Below are 18,719 nucleotides of genomic sequence, written 5' to 3'. Positions count from 1 at the left end.
GACAGAACAAGAAAATGATAAATGCTGGAGAGGATGTGGGAGAGTTGGAACACTAATTCATTGTTGGTGGAGCTGTGAACTGATCCAACCATTCTGGAGAGCAATTTGGAACTATGCCCAAAGGGCTACAAAAATGTGCATACCCTTTGACACAGAAATATCGCTACTAGGACTGTATCCCCAAGAGATCATAAAAATGGGAAAGGGTCCCACATGTACAAAAATATTTATAGCAGCACTCTTTGTAGTTGCCAAAAACTGGAAGTCAAGGGGATGCCCATCAATTGGGGAATGGCTGAATAAATTATGGTATATGAATATAATGGAGTACTATTGTGCCATAAGAAATGATGAACAAGAAGACTTCAGAGAGGCCTGGAAGGACTTATATTATCTGATGCTGAGTGAAAGGAGCAGAACCAGTAGAACTTTGTGCACAGCAGTGACCACAGTGTGCAAGAGTTTTTTCTGGTAGACTTGGAATTTCGTAATAACGTAAGAACTTATTTTAAAAAAAAATCCCAATGGTGGTTTTCTAAGGCAAAATGCCTTCCACACTCAGAGAAAGAAATATGGAAGTCTTTCCCAGAATGTAGCAGATCATGTTTGCGTGTGTGAGTGTTTTTGTGTATCATGTTTTGATTTGTTATATGATTTCTTCCATTTATTTTAGTTCGACTACATAGCATGACTATAGTGAAAACGTACTAAATAGGAAAGTATATGTAGAACCTATACAGAATTGTATGCTGTCATGGGAAGGGAGGGGGGTAGTGGGGGGTAGGTGTGGGGGGGATAAAATCTTAATTTTATGGCAGTGATTGTAAAACATTAAAAAATAATAATAATAAAATTTTTAAAAAAAGATTTTATCACAAGTTTTTATGTGTATGAAGTACCCACTATGTATCAATCAATAAACATTTATTAAGCAAAAAAAAAAAAAAAGAATGCTTGAAAGTCCTCTATTTCATTGACTTTTCCCCTGAAGTATTATACTCAGTTTTGCTGGGTAGGTGATTCTTGGTTTTAATCCTAGTTCCTTTGACTTCCGGAATATCATATTCCAAGCCTTTCAGTCCCTTAATGTAGAAGCTGCTAGATCTTGTGTTATCCTGATTGTATTTCCACAATACTCAAATTGTTTCTTTCTGACTGCTTGCAATGTTTTTTCCTTGATCTGGGAACTCTGGAACCTGGCTACAATATTTCTAGGAGTTTTTCTTTTCAGATCTCTTTCAGGAGGTTATCAATGGATTCTTTCAATATTTATTTTGCCCTTCGGTTCTAGAATATCAGGGAAGTTTTCCTTGATAATTTCATGGAAGATGATGTCTAGGCCTTTTTTTTCATCATGGCTTTCAGGTAGCCTCATAATTTTCAAATTTGTCTCTTCTGGGTCTGTTGGTCAGTTGTTTTACCAATGAGATATTTCAGTCTTCATTTTTTTCATTCTTTTGGTTTTGTTTTGTAATTTCTTGATTTCTCATAAAGTCATTAGCTTCCATCTTCTCCATTCTAATTTTTAAAGAACTATTTTCTTCAGTGAGCTTTTGAACCTCCTTTTTCATATAGCTAATTCTGATTTTTAAAGCATTTTTCTCCTCATTCGCTTTTTGGACCTCTTTTGCCATTTGGGTTAGTCTATTTTTAAAGGTGCTATTTTCTTCAGCATTTTTATGGGTCTCCTTTAGCAAGCTGTTGACTTGCTTCTCATGATTTTCTCACATCGCTCTCATTTCTCTTCCCAATTTTTCCTCCACCTCTCTTACTTGATTTTCAGAATCTCTTTTGAGCTTTTCCATGGCCTGAGACCATTGCATATTTATTTTGGAGGTTTTGGATGAAGAAGCTTTGACTTTGATGTCTTCCTCTAATGGTATGTTTTGTTCTTCCTCATCCAAAAGGATGGAGGAAAATACCTATTTACCAAGAAAGTAACCTTCTATAGTCTTATATTTTTTTTTCTCTATTTTTGGGCATTTTCTTAGCCAGTTACTTGACATGTGAGTTCTTTGTCAAGTGAAGGTTGTACTCTAGACACCTATAAGTTCTCAGTTCCTCCAAAGTGGCACAATCACAGGAGAGGAGTTTATTCCTCTCTTGGCCTGCACTGTGGTCTGGAAGCAACCATAAGCTTTTCTGCCCAGGAGTTGTGAGTAGGATTCCCTCTCCACAACTGCCTCCAGCTCCACCATGCCAGTACTCCTCCTCACCTCAGGGCTGAGATTCAGATCAGCAGCTTGATTCCCCTGGGGGTTTAGGCCAGGGCTCCAAAAGTGGACACTGCAGCTGCCTGGGGCCTGTTCCCTTCTCACCCAGGTGAAAGACCTTTCTTACTGACCTTTGAAGCTGTCTCTGGTGTTTGTGGGTTAAGGAATCTGGGAACCACAGCTGCTACCTGGGATTCTGTGCCCTGAAGCCTGCTCCAGTCCTGTCCTTGCTACGCTGTGTGGCCAAGGCTGGGCTGTGCTCCTTGGGCTGCACTCTGCTCTGAGCCTGGTGTGATAGACTTCCTTTCAGCCTTCCAGGCTTCCTTAGACTGGAAATCTCATTCACTCTGTCATTTTGTGACTTCTGCTGCTCTAGAATTTCTTTAGAGTCATTTTTACAGGTATTTTATGGGCTTTGGGTGGAGAACTACAGCAGGTCTGTCCTTCTACTCTGCCATCTTGGCTCTGTCCACCCCAGAGTTGACTTACCTTCAAATGTGATTTGAAGGAACCCACTGAGGAGAAGGAAATGACAACCCATGATGATATTATTTATTGCCCCAAGGATGATACATACTTCAGTTAGGTCATTTTTAATGGACAATGTTTCTCTTTTGGATGATAGGTTATTAATCCAATGGGATGGGATGCTTTTGGCTTACCTGCTGAAAATGCAGCAATTGAGCACCATGTGCATCCACAGAGTTGGACACAAAGGTATGGGTTTTTGTTTTTGTGGAAATAACTACTTTTTATCTTATGGTTTACTTTTGTTACCTTGTAGTCTACATTTGAAACTCACTCTTCAACTAATAGAAGACCAATCCTGGAGATGATATAGTGTAGTGTGGGAGGTAAAGGGAACTTAGAATCCAGAGACCTGAGTTTCAATCCTGACTCTAACCAAGTGGCAAGTCACAGGACCTATCTCAGCCTAGGTTTTTCATCTGTAAGATAAAGAAAATGATATTCACTCTCCCTGTGTCCTAGGACTTTTGTCATGGAAGGGCTTTACCAACTTTACTGGCAGATATTATCTGAGATAAGACCTCAATCAATAGAAGTCTTGGGTTCTGATTCTGAAATGAGTCTAAGGCTTTTCCTTTGAAGTTATCTATAGAACAACTTTAAGATGTATGAAGTACCTGCATGTTCATATGCCATTTCTTTCTTAAAATGTCATTCTTTTCTTATTTGAGCAGTTCCAGATTTTTTTTTTGAGGGGGGAGATCTATGTTAAAATACTTCTGTAGTTTCCTCTTATTTTCTACATATAACCATTTGAGTTGAAGTCTGGTAAAATCTGCATGGTACATATCCATTAGAAAAATTCTACATTATGTTTTTATACATTTGAGTTTAAAAATAAATTTTTGATGTTTTTTATTATTATATAGCCCACGTTTCCCTTTGCATCCCTCCTCTCCCTTTCTCCTAGAAAACTATCCCACATAACAAGGAATTTTTATGCATATATTTAATCAAACTTTCCATCCTTTGCTTTACAGTAATATTAAACACATGAAGAAACAGCTTGATAAACTAGGCCTGTGTTTCAACTGGGATCGGGTAAGTTCCCCCTTCTCTCTTTTTTCCTATAGGATATATTGATTTCACTTGAACTGGTATTTGTTATGTAGAAATAATACATATTATTGTAGCTTGCTCAGTGAACTCCTCTCCTCCCCATTTTGGCAAGAGGGACCATCCATATTGAATGGATGACCAAAAATCAAGAGACTGGTCTAACCTTCATTGAGGTCCTGTGGGGCCTGGGCACTCTGTTGGGCGCTGAGGAAAGTGCAGAGATGAGCAAGATATGGTTACTGCCAACAGGATGTTCATCTCATCATCCAATAAGGGGAAATTGAGGCAGCTAAGGTATTTTAATTTCCTGTTTAGTGGTGCTTGGTGGCAAAAACTTTCTCCAAGAAACGTGTGTCTATACATATGAAAACTCTTCAATGATGGTTCCCAGACTCATGCTATGAGCAGTGTTCTGAAATCTGCCTGGATTTAGGTAAAGGTAGCAGCCCTCCCCAGGTTAATCTGTTTGAGTGATTAGGCTTTGATTTCCCATTTAAAATTTTTTCTAGGTGCTAATATGCACAGCACAGTATAATGACATAGTATAATGACTCTTCTTGATAAATAAGCTTTCCTTGCAAAAGACTTTGAAAAAATACGTATTTTATCAGTGGATCAGAGCAGGATCTGGGGAACGATCACTGAAGAATTTTCACGTTTATGTGTAAGTGCTCTCTCTCTCTCTCTCTCTCTCTCTCTCTCTGTATTAACCAGTGCTCTTCAGAGGGCACCCCAGAACTGACATGTTAGAAGTGTTATTTGAATAGGTAAGCCCTGTTTCTGTTTGGTTCCTACTATGTGAGAATGGAGCTGTTAATAGCACTGTAATCTAAAGCATCTTATTGTGGCCGTGATGCTGAACCCTCAGATGAAAGCAGACCTAGGTTTTAGTCTTTGCTCTGCTGCTGAGCTCTTAGGCAAATCCCTTCTTCACTCTAGCCTTCTTTATTTTTTCATATTTTGGATGAGGGGTTGGAGTAGATTACCCCCATCGTAATATGTGCTTAATATTTTGTGATTTATTATTAACTCCAAGAAGCACAGAAAACAATCAATAATGAAAGCTCACTTGCATCTCATAGCAAGGTTGTGAGGATCACATGATCCTCATAAATGTAAAGTGCTTTGCAAATATTGGAAAAAAAGAATGAGGAGAATGTTTGCTAATTAGCTGTTTTCATAATTTATTATGTCATCTGGTGCTTGCCACATCCATTACCTTCCCACAATCTTCTCGAGGAACATATTGATGATGTACTCATGTGAGGTTTCTGAGTAGGGTGTAAACCACATCTTCATCACTGTTATTAATGCACTAAACTTAACCCAAGTTCAGGAATCGGGCCAGGCCTCCAGAAATCCAACCTGGTTTCATCTTTGGCTGGCTGTTTGTTTTGAGCCCTTGGGCATGTTATCAGACATGTTCTATAATGAATAAAGTAGAAAAGATCCAAATAGCTTTAGGTGAGGTTAAAATTGAATTTTTTGAACATTTCAGGGCTTAGATTGTTAACTCATTGAGGGCAGCGTCTTTGTGAAACCAGTCTCCCTGACTGAGTCTCTGTGCACGAACCCCACATAGACACCAACACACAAAGACTCAATGATTTGGCTGACAGATAATCAGTCTGTTCCAAGTTGCATGATGGAAAGAGAACATTTTTCTTGACAATTGATCAAATTTGTGCCCTTTTGCATGCTCCTTGTCTACTAAATCAGGGACATTCATTAACATAAATTTTTTAAAGTAATCTAGCTAGCAGTTAATTTACTAACTAACTAACAGGCTTTAGAAAAAAGCTGATTTAAAATGGTAATCAGGTAAGGTCCAGTTTCAAAGCTTAGTACCTCACCTTGTGCCCTGTGGCTCACTAGCTCAGAGGCCCTGGTGTGGTACAGTGCAGAGTTAGAAGAGCCAGATTCAGAGACCAGGGCAGGACCTTGGACAAGTCACTTCCTCCCTCTAGGCCTGCATTTCTTGGTCTGTAAAATGAAGGGGATTTGCCTATCTGTTCTCTTCTAGCTCTACATATACCATGGTCAGGGTATAGACAACCTAGCTAGGGTTCAAGCCTTTCTTTAATGGTTCCACTTGCACATGACTTGTTAAGGCTCCGGACAGTAGGACATAGGATGATGCTTTTTTGTCACTGTGCTATTATCTGTTTTTGGCTGTTCCTTCCATAGCTGCTTGTATCACCTTGGGAGAAGGAAGGCAGGAGGCAGAAAGTTCTGTCTGAATGGCGGCGCTCGTAAAAGTGTCTCGAGGCCAATATAAAATAAAATAAATCAAACCCTCCAACTGCAACTACAGCGGTTTGTGAACACTCACTCTATGAAATAATTGGATAGATTGACAGATTGAAAGAACAGACTTTATTTTGCTTTCAGACGCTCAGTGTCTTTGGCTTCAATGTACAGAATTTGGTTTAAAAGGAAAGGTAGTATGTCCTTTTAGTGATAGATCAGAAATTGAATGCCTTCAGATACAGTTGTTCATGTACATGTTGAGCCAGTCTTGTTCTAGTACCTGGACCTGGTTCTAGGATAACCCAGAAGTCAGGTATCCTTATTGGGACAACCCTCTCAAGGCAGGCTGTCTAGGGTAGTCAACAATATAGTCCCAAGTTTGCTTCAGGAAGGCCCTTAGGAGGCAAGGTCAGTTCTGGGGACACTCTGGGTTTTGGAGTTCTCTGGGGGCTTCCAAACCAAATTAAATTATAATACTTCAAAACTGGCACTGGATAGGACTAAACCCTTTTGAGCTAGCTCCGTATTAGTGTGCTTGGGGTTTGCCACATAATACTCCATTTATTTATTTGTACTGGGCCTGTGATTTTGCTGATGTAGGCAAATTGATGTACCAAAGTGGGTTGGCACCATGTACAACTTAGAGTCTTGGAGACCTGGAACAGTAAAAGGTTAAATGATTTGCTTTGGTTATAATCAGTGTGAGTCAAACGTGAACTTGAACCCAGATCTTTCTGACTCTGAGGCTGGGACTTTATCCAGGACATTTCTCAGTGCTTCATTATTTCACTTAAAGTGTCATGAATTTTAAGGACATAAGATAACCTTTGGAACTTTGGGCACCTCTGATTTTTTTCTGCATAATCCCTTTACAGTGAAGCTCCGTATTCTTCCATAATTTCTCATCCTGAGCAGCTACTCTCCACACATTCTCATAAATCTTCCACGAATTCAGATCATCTGGTTCAGATGAACTGTATCTTTACACTCTGAAAGAATCGCTGATTATGCTTGCTACCCCAATGCCCATGATACTTGGAAGATCATGGAGCATAGAAAGGTGCTATGGAACTGGAAAAAGACAAATGTCTTGATTTTTTAAAAAGAAAGAATGGAATATGCAAGCTCTTGACAAGTGAGCTTGACTTTGATGCCTGGAGAAATTAGATGTTTGAAGATGTGAAGATTGTAAGATGATTAGAGTTGGTTAGTGTAAAGTGGTTTGCAAACCTTAAAGCATAAATAAATATAAGCTACTAATATCGTTGTTTTATTGCTGTTGTTGGTGTTAGCCTAAGAAAGAAAGAAAGACATGATTACGAGTCAGCAAGGTCTCACGAAGACCAGGCTCACTTTATTTCCTTTTGGACAGAGCTGCACTAATTTGGTCAATGAAGGGAATTCTGTAGTTTGCCTAGCAAATGTTTTGGTAGATTACCTTGTGCTAGTCCAAGAATAAAGTGGAGACATATGGGCTGGACTATAATGTTATTAGAAGGATTCGGAATTGATTGAATGACTATGCAAAGACTTGTATTAGTTTAGTAGGAGGTTTCTAGTAGAGTGCCCTGAGGGTGTTGACAAGAGATGTTTAAGTGTTTGCTGGTTGAAGTGGTTTCTTGGCCCTTCCCACCTCTTCAGGGTGGCGACTGTTTTACGTTCTTAAACTTCTCTAGGAAACCCTGATAGTCTTTGTGTTGTCCTTTTCCCTCTTTTCGGTGTCAAGAACTAGTTCAAATATGTTAAACTGGAAATCTCATATCTTAAGCATCTCACTGTTTACCATTTTTTTTACTTGGTGTTTGCTTTGACCAGTTTAAGCACTTGCATGATTCATTAGGTCATCTGGTGCCTGCCACACCTAGTTCCTTCTCACACTTTTCTCAAAGAAGGGATTAAGGTTATGTAGTATGAAGTGTCTCAGTAGTCTTTGGCTACTTCTTGATGCTGAACCAGGTTTTCTAATCTCCTTTTCACTGCCCTTACCCATGTTGATTTTTGCACTGAAGTCATCAAGTGTTGAGGCATATTAAGTCTGACTTAGGTTAGGAATAATTTTTGAAGTTGTTTGTACAATTTCTTTACATCCTCTTCCTCAACAAATTCATGGGTGCATGTGCGTATTTGGTCTTCATCACAGCCAACCAGCTTAGGTTCATTGTGAGTATTGCAAATTGAGGTGATGAAGTGTTCTGGGAAGTGGTGGTTTTGGTTGCCTTTGGGCATTGGTGAAAGCAGTTCCATTGGTGAAGCTAAGGAGAACCCACAGGCTGTCCTGTAGCTCATTTGTGGTTTGGGTTTCATTTTTCACTGGAATATTAATATGGATGTGATCTGTTTCCTCTAGGACTAGGGTCACCACATACTAAAAATCCCAACCGCACAATCCATGTTTACAGGTAGTGATAAAAATGGGGTATAAAACCAGTGAACTAGGGGCTGGGACAGGCAATCTGTGCCGCCTTTATGCATCCATTACTGCTGCCATGGAAGAAGAGACTCTAGGCTGCACAGAGTGACAGATCTGGAATCAGGAAGACCTGAGTTTGAATCCTTCCTTATAGATTTCCTAGCTGTATGATCCTGGGCAAGTCCTTTACCTTCTCAGCCTGAGTTTTCTTATTTGTAAAATGGGGATCATAAGAGCACCTACTTCTCAAGGTTATTGCAAGGACCCAAAAAATAATATATGAAATGCTTTGCAAATATTACAGGATTTACATTTATTTTTAAAATAAAGGGGACTTCATGGAACTGTTCTGTGGTTTGATTCATTTCATGAGTGGCTGCTGTAGGCTGGCCATGGATCTGATAATAAACTTCTCTGTGCTCAGCTTTTCCTCAGTGGTCTCACCATCTGTGCTGCCTGGCATGTACTTAGAACCTTCCAGAGCTGAGCATTTGGCTGTCACAACCTTTAAGGAGCCCTTGTCACCTCTTTGCCTTGTTCAGACGTTGGATGAGTGTTTTTTCAAGTGATCAGACACTTGTTCAAATTAAAATGTAAAAACATCTATTTTGTTTATGAAATAAATTATTTTTATAATTTTTATTGCCTGACTAATAATTACTTAATTTGAATTCTCCATCTTCCTCTTGCTTTCTATTATTGTTGTGGTTCATTTGTTTCAGTCATGTCCAACTCTTCCTAACCCCACTTGGGGTTTTCTTGGCAAAGATCCTGGAGTGGTTTACCATTTCCCTCTGCAGTTCCTTTTACAGATGAGGAAACTGAGGCAAACAAGGTTTAGGGACGTGGCCAAGATCATATAGCTAGTAAGTGTCTGAGGCCAAATTTGAACTCAGATCTTCCTGATTCCAGGCCCAGCACTCTATCCACTGTGGCACCTAACTGGCCCTTTCTGCTGGTACAGATAGGAAAAAATTGAATAGAGTTTTAAATATTTTATGTATTTTGTTTTCTTCTTATTTTCCCCATTAGAGTAAAGCTTTGTGAGGACAGGATTGTCTCTTGTTTGCTTTCTTTGTAATTCTCCTCTTTGCTTTGTATCCTGCCCTCTATTCAATGGATGCTCAAGAAATGTTGCTGCTAATAACTTAGTGAAAGCTCTAGAGCTTATCTCCTGACTGTATCTCCACAAGGACTTATATCCAAACTGAGAACCTTCCCCCATGCTTCCCAAAGCACTCTGCCCATAGGAGATGGGTTGTTTCACTCACTTAAATAATGGTCATTGATCCTTACCGTATGCCCTGTGAATGAGGTAGGAGGTCGGGTACGTTGGGTGTGTCTCCATTTTTCAGCCAAAGGCATAGAGTACGGTGCCATGAATTTAACTGAAGAATGGGACAGGCAGGACAGGTACTGTTTTAAGTGCCAGTGTAAGGTTATGGTCAGATTTCTGACAGGACTTCTACAGCATCTCTCTCCCAGTGAGTTTAAAAGTTCTTCCAACTGTTCTGAATTTCACTCTCCATCCTATCCGTCTCAGAGCAGTGTTGGGCACCCTGTGGCATGAGTGATACTGACCATCCCATAGATCAGTCATTAGCAATGATTCACCAATCACACAGGTCTTTTCTCCATTTCTTTTGGTTAATGTCTCTTCTTTTTTCTCCACTCATCCTTTTCTTTCTCTCCTGCCTATCTCTGTATCCCTCCCCTCCTCAAAAGCCTTTCAAAGACTCATCTATTTAACAATGACTATAGTAACTAGCATTTATATAACACTTTTAAGATTTTCAGTGTTCTTTATAAATATTATCTCATTTAATCCTTACAACAACCCTGGAAGGTAGGTGATATTATTATACCCATTTTACAGATTAAGACACCAAGGCAGACAACGTTGCCCAGGGTCACAAAGCTAGGGTGTATCTGAGACTGGATTTGAACTCAGGTGACTCATGGCCCAGTATGCTATCCTCTGGGCCACCTTGATTCTAGAAAGCTTGAAAGGACATCACAGGCTGACTAATTCAGTCCCTTTATTTCACCAGTAGGAAAACTGAGGCCTAGAGAGGTTTTGTGGTCTGCCTAAAGTCATGCAGGTAATGCCCTGCCAATGTTGGACCACAATAAAGGAAATGCTGACTCTAGAAAACTCTGCCCTTCTTGCAAGCAGAACCTCAGCCTACGGTCCTTAAGAGTGCACCTGCAATGGAACATCCTGCTTTAAGAATGGAATACGTGTTTGGGAAATGTCTTTAAAATTGTTATTTAAAACCACTTGTTAATTTAGAGAGCAGGTAGTATAAGAGCCCCCTTTTCATTGTCAATGTTTTGAAATCACATTATGTTGCCAATTTCTCCTGGGAGCAGGTGACTGACTGCCTGCCCGATATTTGTGGTGTCTCAGAGAATGCTTTGGAAGAATCCTGTTGTCAGGAGCTGAGGCTATGGTTACCCTGGCAACATGTAGCACATGACTCCATGTGTTTGATTCTCCAAATCTTCTTGCAGCAGCTCACTGAGGTTAAACAGAGTTTGTTTGTACAGTGAAAAAAATTAACTTTTCTCTTGTTGTTTCCTCTTTGGAGAGGTTGAGAATGGAAGAGAAAAACATGAACATATATGTACATATGTGTAAATTATGCCTATGTAGAGTTTATATGTATAGGTTTGTACTTCTGTATGTAGAAATATATATTCAGTCATAAAAAGTAACATTAAAAGTGCCCTGTGTGTGTGTGTGTGTGTGTATGTGTGTGTGTGTGTGTGCGCGCGCACGTGTGCGCATATGTCTGTATGTAAACACTCAAGTTGTCAGCTTGGAGAACTACTGGTTTGCATCCATTAATAGAAATCATAGCTTATCAAAGATTCAGAATAAGTCCCGGGGAGGTGCTTGAAGCATATCATGGTAAAGTGACTTGCCTAAGGTCATACAGCTACTAAAAGCATTAGTGGGATTTGAATGCAGGCCTTCCTTACTTGACACTCAGCACTACTGAGCTCTGTCTAACATTCTCTCCCTTAAAGTGGAATCTTCATAGAGGTAGCTTCCCTTTTGGCTCTACCCTACACCTAAAAAGTTAGGTGGTATTGGTGATGGTAGATGGTTTACCTTTCAAGACTAAGCATCTTAAGGAAAATATATGTGTAATAAGGAAAAAAAATATATAAACGTAAAATAAGGAAAAATATATATTATATATAGACATATATAATATATATATTATAATCATGTCTCTGTACTACTTTCTGCAGTGGTTCCATATCGTGTAGATATTTAGGAAATACTTGTTAACTTAAAAAATTTGACTTAATTTTGCTACTTGCTTTCAACTGCACTTGATATCACTAAGGCTATTCAAAAGACTTACAGTCCTACAGGCTCAGAAGCACTGCCAGCACTCCAGAAACATCTGGAGCAACAGCTGCCTTATGGGAATGACCTTCTAAGGGAGGACATGTGGATTCCAGTATACTTGTTTAAAATCCTAGTCAATCACATAAACCTAACTCCCTCCCCCAACACATAACTATTAGTTTTTCATATTTAAACATTTTCTCCATTTCTTTTTTGTTTATCATAACTATAAGTGTAGGGGAGACTTAATGTCCATTTTATATGTTTAAGAGTGGAAATCAGAGGCATAGGAGAGGTTAACCAAGGTTGGAGTTTCTGTGGCTGTTCAGCTAGTCATGGAAGTGACAAGAACAGAGGTAGTAAAGGTGTTTTCATGCCCAAAGTAAGGTTGGAAAACTTTCCCATCTCCCTTCCTCCCTCTGTGTTAGCTTCCACTGCAGACCCACAATCACCTGTATGAACAAGTAGTGTTCTAGGTCGCACCCTAGGCAGCTAACTCCTTGTGACCCCTTAAGGAGTCCTGGCTTAAGGTACAAGTCATTGCCCCTTAATTAATTTCACCTTCTCAGTGGGCTGATAGTAAGAAGGATAGCACACCTGCCAGGACACCCACTAGGAGCAGAATCAGATTTCTTGAATGATGTGAGAAATTCATTTAGGAAGATTGGACGGATGAGTGTCCCATTAATAGAGCACGGGCATAATTTGTTATCTTTCCAAATCTGTTTCTCCTTTTGGTGGGAATGGTCATCCTTATGAAATCCTTTGGGTACCTGGAACCTGTACTTGAGTCACACTAGGATTTACAAGGAGAAGTAACAATGGACCCCACTTCCATGGTCCAGCTTGAAGGAGGCGGTGAAGGGTCAAGACCTGGAGCAATGGAGCCAAGGCGCAAAGGGAGAGTGTGGTGTGAGATTTGATGAGGGACAAATCATGTTCATCTGAGAAGGAGAGAAGGGGAAAGGGAAGCCTTCGTGGAGTGATCGACATCCAAGGTCGGTCTTCAATCAAAGAAGGAGCTTTTCCTTTTCATAGATAGACATGTCAAGGCAGCAGATAAACATCAACACCATGAGGCAGATGTACTTCCTGGAGACTGTGAGCCAAACAACAGAAAGGAAGGCTGGCATGGGGTGGTGGGGTCAGGGCTGGGCCTGGGATTTCATTGGCATGGGGAACTCCAAGCTGGGCACCTTCTCTGCCGAGCCTAGTCTCACAGTCGCCCAGAGACACCAGCAGGCATGAAAGGCGGAGCTTGAACCAGGCCAGCTCTCTATACACTACACCAGCTGCCTCTCACTTACGCTGTTGTAGTTTACTGTTCACTAAAAGAAAGGAAGTCTGCGTACTTGAGCTGGAAGAAGGAAGTGTCAAGGTCATCGCCAGTAATTAACCTGAATGCTGTTCTCTGGTCCTCACTTTCAGAGTGGGAACAATTGTGTAAATTGTTCTTTTGGGTCTGCTTGCTTCATTGTACGTCAGTCGTCGCCTATACTGCTTCCCACATTTCTTTTAATTTTTCCCATCTGATATTCCTTATGGCCCAGTAACATTCCATCCCATCAGTTTGCCACAGTTTGTTCAGTCTTTCCTCAATCAGCAAGCACGTAATTTGTTTCCCTTTTTTTGCTTTTTCCAACAAATAGGATTATTTTGAATATTTTGATACAGATCTTTTTTTTCCTGCCAGTAACCTTCTGCTTATAAAGAGTCAACAAGTAGTAATAACAATAAATAAATAACTTTTCTTCTGTGATTCCATGTTACATTCCAAACTGTTAGAATAATCCAGGAGCCATGACTTAAGATGCTTGTTTTCCACAGTCCTATTAACATTGGATTTTTCCATTTTTTGTCACCTTTGCCAATATTATGGGATTTATGTTCATATCTTTCTGATAATTAGTTTTGAAAGCTTTTTGATACTTTGTGTTGTTCTTTTGAAAACTGCCTATTCATGCACACAACACACACACACACACGCACACACACACATATGCACACACACATGCGTGGGACTTAACTATTTTGGGCAGTGGCTCTCACTCTAGTACTATCAGTTCCCTGTGTGTCAAACACATCAGAAATGCTTAATGAAAGGTTTCCCTACCTCCCCCCAGTCCATATCTTTTCTTATTCTGGATGCTTTCCTCTTGTTTGTGCAAAATTTCTTTAGTTTTAGGTAATCAAAATAACTTACTTTGTTCTTTATAACTCTCATTCTTACACGGATAGGTGAGAACTTTTTTCCTTTGCACAGTTAGATGTCCATCCATTTACAATTTATTATGGTATATGATTCTGGTCCAAACCATATTGCTACCCAGTTTTCCCAGTAGTTTTTGCTGAGTGATGAGTTCCTTCAACCTGTTCAGGGACTTATTGAAACCTATACTATTATATACATGTTTGCTTCACAAACTTATTTATCTAGTGCATCCCATTCATCTACTTAAAAATTTTTAATCTAGTCTTAGATAATTTTGACAAGTACTGCTTTGTAATCTGAAATCCGGCAATGCCATTCCTCTTGGTCTCTTGTTGCCAGTATTTTATTTAAAAATTTTGCATCCATATCCATTAGTGATATTTGTCTCTAATTTTGTTTCTCTGCTTTATCATTCCCATAGTTTGGGTGTCAGTATGATATTTATCACAGAAGAATTTGGTGGAATGCCTCTTTCTCTGTGTTTGAAAACAGTTTATGTCATATGAGGATTATTTGTTCTTTAAGTATTTGTTCAGATTGACATGGGTTCTACATCCATGTGGTCCGATAGAATTTTTTCCCCAATTCATTTATGGCTTGCTTTATTTTTCTTACTGAGATTACATTGTTTAGATGATCAGTTTCCTGCTTTATTAGTTTCATATTTTGTGCTTTTGTAAATACTCTTTATGTCAATTAAAATTTCAGTCTTGTTGGCATATAATTAGGCATAACAGTTTCCAGTAATTTTTCTATTTTTCTCCATTTATTGTGATATTGCCCTTCTTATTTTGAACTTAATCTGGTTTTCCTCTCTGTTTTTAAAAATCAGATTAGTTAATTGTTTATTGGTCTTTTCAAAAACAACTGATTTATTTATTCAGTTTTTAAAATGCTATTTATTTCTCCTTAAATTTTCAATTTTTACCACGTTTGCTTATTTAAGGATCATTATTTTTTAAAGTTTCTAAATGTTTTTAATCTGCATGATCAGCTGGTTAACCTTTGCTTTTTTTTGTTTTGCTAGATTGCATGACTATTATCATTCTCTTTTACATAATTTAAATTATTTCTATAATTTATTCTTTAACTTATTTTAGGATATTATTTTTAGTTTGTATCTTTAATTCTTTTTTGCTAATACTGTAATGAATTATAGTATTTTTAATCTTTAAACCCTTTTATATGTATTCATGATCTCTGTGCTCTAGAGCAGGGGTGGGGAACCTGCAGTCTTGAAGCCTCATGTGGCCCTCTATATCCTCAGGTGTGGCCCTTTGACTGAATCCAAACTTCACAGAACAAATCTTCTTAATAAAAGGATTTGTTCTGTAAAACTTGAACTCACTCAAAAGGCTGCACCTTAGGACCTAGAAGGCCACATGTGGCCCCAACACCACAGATTCCCTACTCCTGCTCTAGAGCAGCATAATCAGTTTTTGTAAGTCCCTTGTGTGCCCCTAAACTGTATACTGCCTTTAAGATTTCCATCCAGTTCTCTGTATAACTTATCTATCAAATTCAGGTTTTCCAACATTTTATTCATCTTCAGTTTCCTTCTTTTTATTTCTCTGATACATTTGCTGAGTTCTGAAAAAGAAATGTTAAAGTCTCCTATTATCAGTGACTTACCATCTAGGTGTTTTCCCATTTTGGCCTTTCCTTTCAAACTTAGTTACTTTGCTGTATGATGGGTCTATATTTAGCTTTTTGTGTTGTGCTTTAGCAGGCATGAAGAACTTTCAATAAGGAAACTCCTTTCTTCGATGCAGATTGGCACCTACTTTACAAGCTATAGTCTTAGAGTTGCCTGGGTCACACAGCTAGCATATGTCAAAGGTGCCAGGTCTTCCTGACTCTGAAGACGGTTCTATGTCCACTTTTGTTGCTATTTAGGTGATTAGTCATGTCTGACTCTTTGTGACCCTATTTAGGGTGTTCTTGGCAAGGATACTGGAGTGGTTTGCCATTTCCTTCTCCAGGTCATTTTACAGATGGGGAAACTGAGGAAAATAGGATTAAGTGACTTGCCCAGGGTCACTCTGCTATTTAAGCATCTGAGGCTGGATTTGAACTTGGGTCCTCTTGACTCCAGGCCTAGCACTTTATCTACTGTGCCACCTAATTGCCTTTCTATCTTCTCTGCACCATAAGTGTTTAATATTAAAGTCTTGTCAGTAATATTGATGCTGTTTCATTGTCTTTGGTGCCTTTAAACATAATGTAGTTTTCCTTTTTGTCTCTTTTGATAGTATCTGTTTTGACTTCTCCTTCTAACCAAAATTAGGATTGCCTTTCCTCACTTTGGAGGTTCAGATGAAGTAACTAATAAGGCTTAACGCAGCCACTTGCTGTCCTTCATTACATGACTATTTTAAGTGTGTTTCCTGCTGGGAGTGCACTGTTGAATTCTAATCTTTATCTTCTTTCGTTTCTCTTATTGAGATGGTTTCACTTCATCTGATTTTGCTTCTCTGTGTCTTCTTGCAGTTCTGTCTTCTCCTTCCAGAGATGTCATACTTTCCTTTTTTTTTTTTTCATTTTACTGGGACTTTTTGTTGTCATTTATTCACTTTTAGTCTATTTATCTGGTGAGTTTGTGGCTGCTTTGAAATGATAAAGGTATAGGGGAGTTAGTCATGACAAGTCACTTGTTCAGCCAACTTAACAATGTAGAAGGAAGCAACTCAAGGGAGTGATGGGGATGAGGGGAGGCATAGCAGTGAGAAAGGGAGTATGATGTGAGCAAAGGCAGCAGGCAGTCGGGGGAGAAGCAAAGAATAATCCTGTTGGCTAAAAATATACATCATGTGAAAGAGAGTCAGTGTTATGAGATAAGGCAGAAGAGGTTAGTTGGAGGCGAATGTGAAGGTCTTTGAATACAGGCGAAAAAGTTTATACTTCATTCATCAGTAAAGGACAACGGAAGGTTTTAGAGTAGAGAAGTGATGATTCAGTCAGCACAGAAGGACAACCATCCAGGCAGTGGTGTGAAGAATGACTCGGGGAGGTGATTATCTGCAGCCTGTGACAGCAGTCCAGTTGAGAAAGGATGAGGTCTTTACAAGGAACCATAGTGGAAATTGAGGGGAAGGGAAGACTTGAGAGAGTGAAGATAGAATTGATGGGCTATGGTGGCTCAGTTGGGTGGGCAAAGGATACAGGACAGGGGAAAGCCAAAGATAATAGGAGGTTTGAGCCTGGATGATGAATGGGCTTGCACTAAAGGAAACAAAGAAGTTAATAGTTGGAAGAATTTTTTTGATCTTGAGGAGGGAAAGATGAGTTGTTTTGGATATTTTGAGTTTGAGATGCTGGTGAAACACCCAGGTAAACATAGCTATTAGGGAACTGGAAATACTGAATTGTTACATTGGGGAGACACTGGAGATGGAGGAAAAAAATGGGACTCATCTGGGTAGTGGTGATAAGTTAAACTGCCAAAGCAGGTGAGAGTGCCAAGAAAGACAATATAAATGCTAAGAGAAGACTAATAAGAAAGTCCAGGGGGGCATCTGTGTTTAAAGGAGGAAGGTGGATGAAGAAGCAACAAAGACAGTATAGGAGTTGAAAGGGGCATCAGAGGCCCCTCTTCCAACTCCATCAATTTACAAATGAGGAAACTGAAACCTAAAGACATTAAGTGACTTACCCAAGGTCACACAGGTATTATATGTCAGGTGGAATTTGAACCTGGGTTCTGTGACTCTAGTATTAAAGCTCTTTCCTCTGAGAAGCTGTCGGAGAAAACGATATATAGTGTCATGAAATCCAGTGGAAAAGAGAGTATTGAGGAGAGAGAGTGTAGTCAGCAGTATCAGAACTTCCAGAAAATTTAAGGAACTTGAGAAGAAGCAAAGCCAAAAGGCCATAGATTCAGGAATGTGGAAGCCATTAGTAACTAGATAGAAGAGCTTGAGCTGGGGTGCCAGGTAGGCCATGAAGAAGAGGCGTCAGCTATTGCTTTCTCTTTCTACAAGTTTGAGCATTAAAAGAACAAAGAGAGAAGATTGTAGCTTGAGAAAGTAATAGGATCAAGGCAAGGTTGGGTTATTTTTAAGGATGGAAATAGCCAAGTTGTTTGCAGGTTGTGGAAAGTTTAAAAAGGCAGGAAGTAAAGGAGTTTGGTAATGTGGGCATGTGTGTGAATGTCCATTTGTGGGCTTGAGGCCATGCTGTTCTAAATCAGCTTCCTCGGATCCCAGCTCCTCTTTGAAGCCTGAAAGAAGCCCAAAACTTTCATCATTTACTGTTTTTTAAACCCTTCTTCCCATTGGTCCCTGGGCTTTCTAGACTCTTGGGTTCAGGGTTTTTTTATACGTGATCCAAAAGTGTCCTTGCTTCCTGTCACTACTGCCCCTTCAGCTGATCTAGCTTCCATTCTACAATCTCAGGGTCACTCTTTTTTAAAATAAATTTTACTGATGTCTTTTTTTTCTTTTTACATAACCTCAATTTTCCCCTCTTTCCTCCCGGAGAACTATCTTCTGTAAATTTTTTTTTAGGAAAGAGAAAAAGAAGAGGGAGAAAAATTAGCAAGCCCAGGCTCACTCTTAGCTAATCTAGAAACTTCCTGATGCCTGGATGGGGAAAGGGGGGATGTTGTAGGCATTACTCTTATATTTCTTCTGAATTGCAAGTTGGTTTTAACTCCATCTCTTCCACCAAAGGAGAAATGTGGAA

At 39.4% G+C, this 18,719-nt stretch overlaps 1 protein-coding gene across 4 annotated transcripts in view; it reads left to right on the top strand.

Moving 5' to 3' along the window:
- Positions 1 to 18,719, top strand: part of LARS2 (leucyl-tRNA synthetase 2, mitochondrial) — a 165,041-nt gene that overhangs the window by 35,397 nt on the left and 110,925 nt on the right. For all 4 annotated transcript variants that reach the window (XM_072651392.1, XM_072651394.1, XM_072651393.1 and 1 more), the window contains 2 exons: positions 2,839 to 2,930; positions 3,722 to 3,782. In XM_072651392.1, the coding sequence (XP_072507493.1) occupies positions 2,839 to 2,930; positions 3,722 to 3,782 (153 nt within the window). The remainder of the gene's footprint in view (positions 1 to 2,838; positions 2,931 to 3,721; positions 3,783 to 18,719) is intronic.

This window comes from Notamacropus eugenii, chromosome 3 (genome assembly GCF_028372415.1).
Source record: "Notamacropus eugenii isolate mMacEug1 chromosome 3, mMacEug1.pri_v2, whole genome shotgun sequence".
NCBI lineage: Eukaryota > Metazoa > Chordata > Mammalia > Diprotodontia > Macropodidae > Notamacropus > Notamacropus eugenii.
This window is presented reverse-complemented; position numbering and strand designations above follow the sequence as displayed.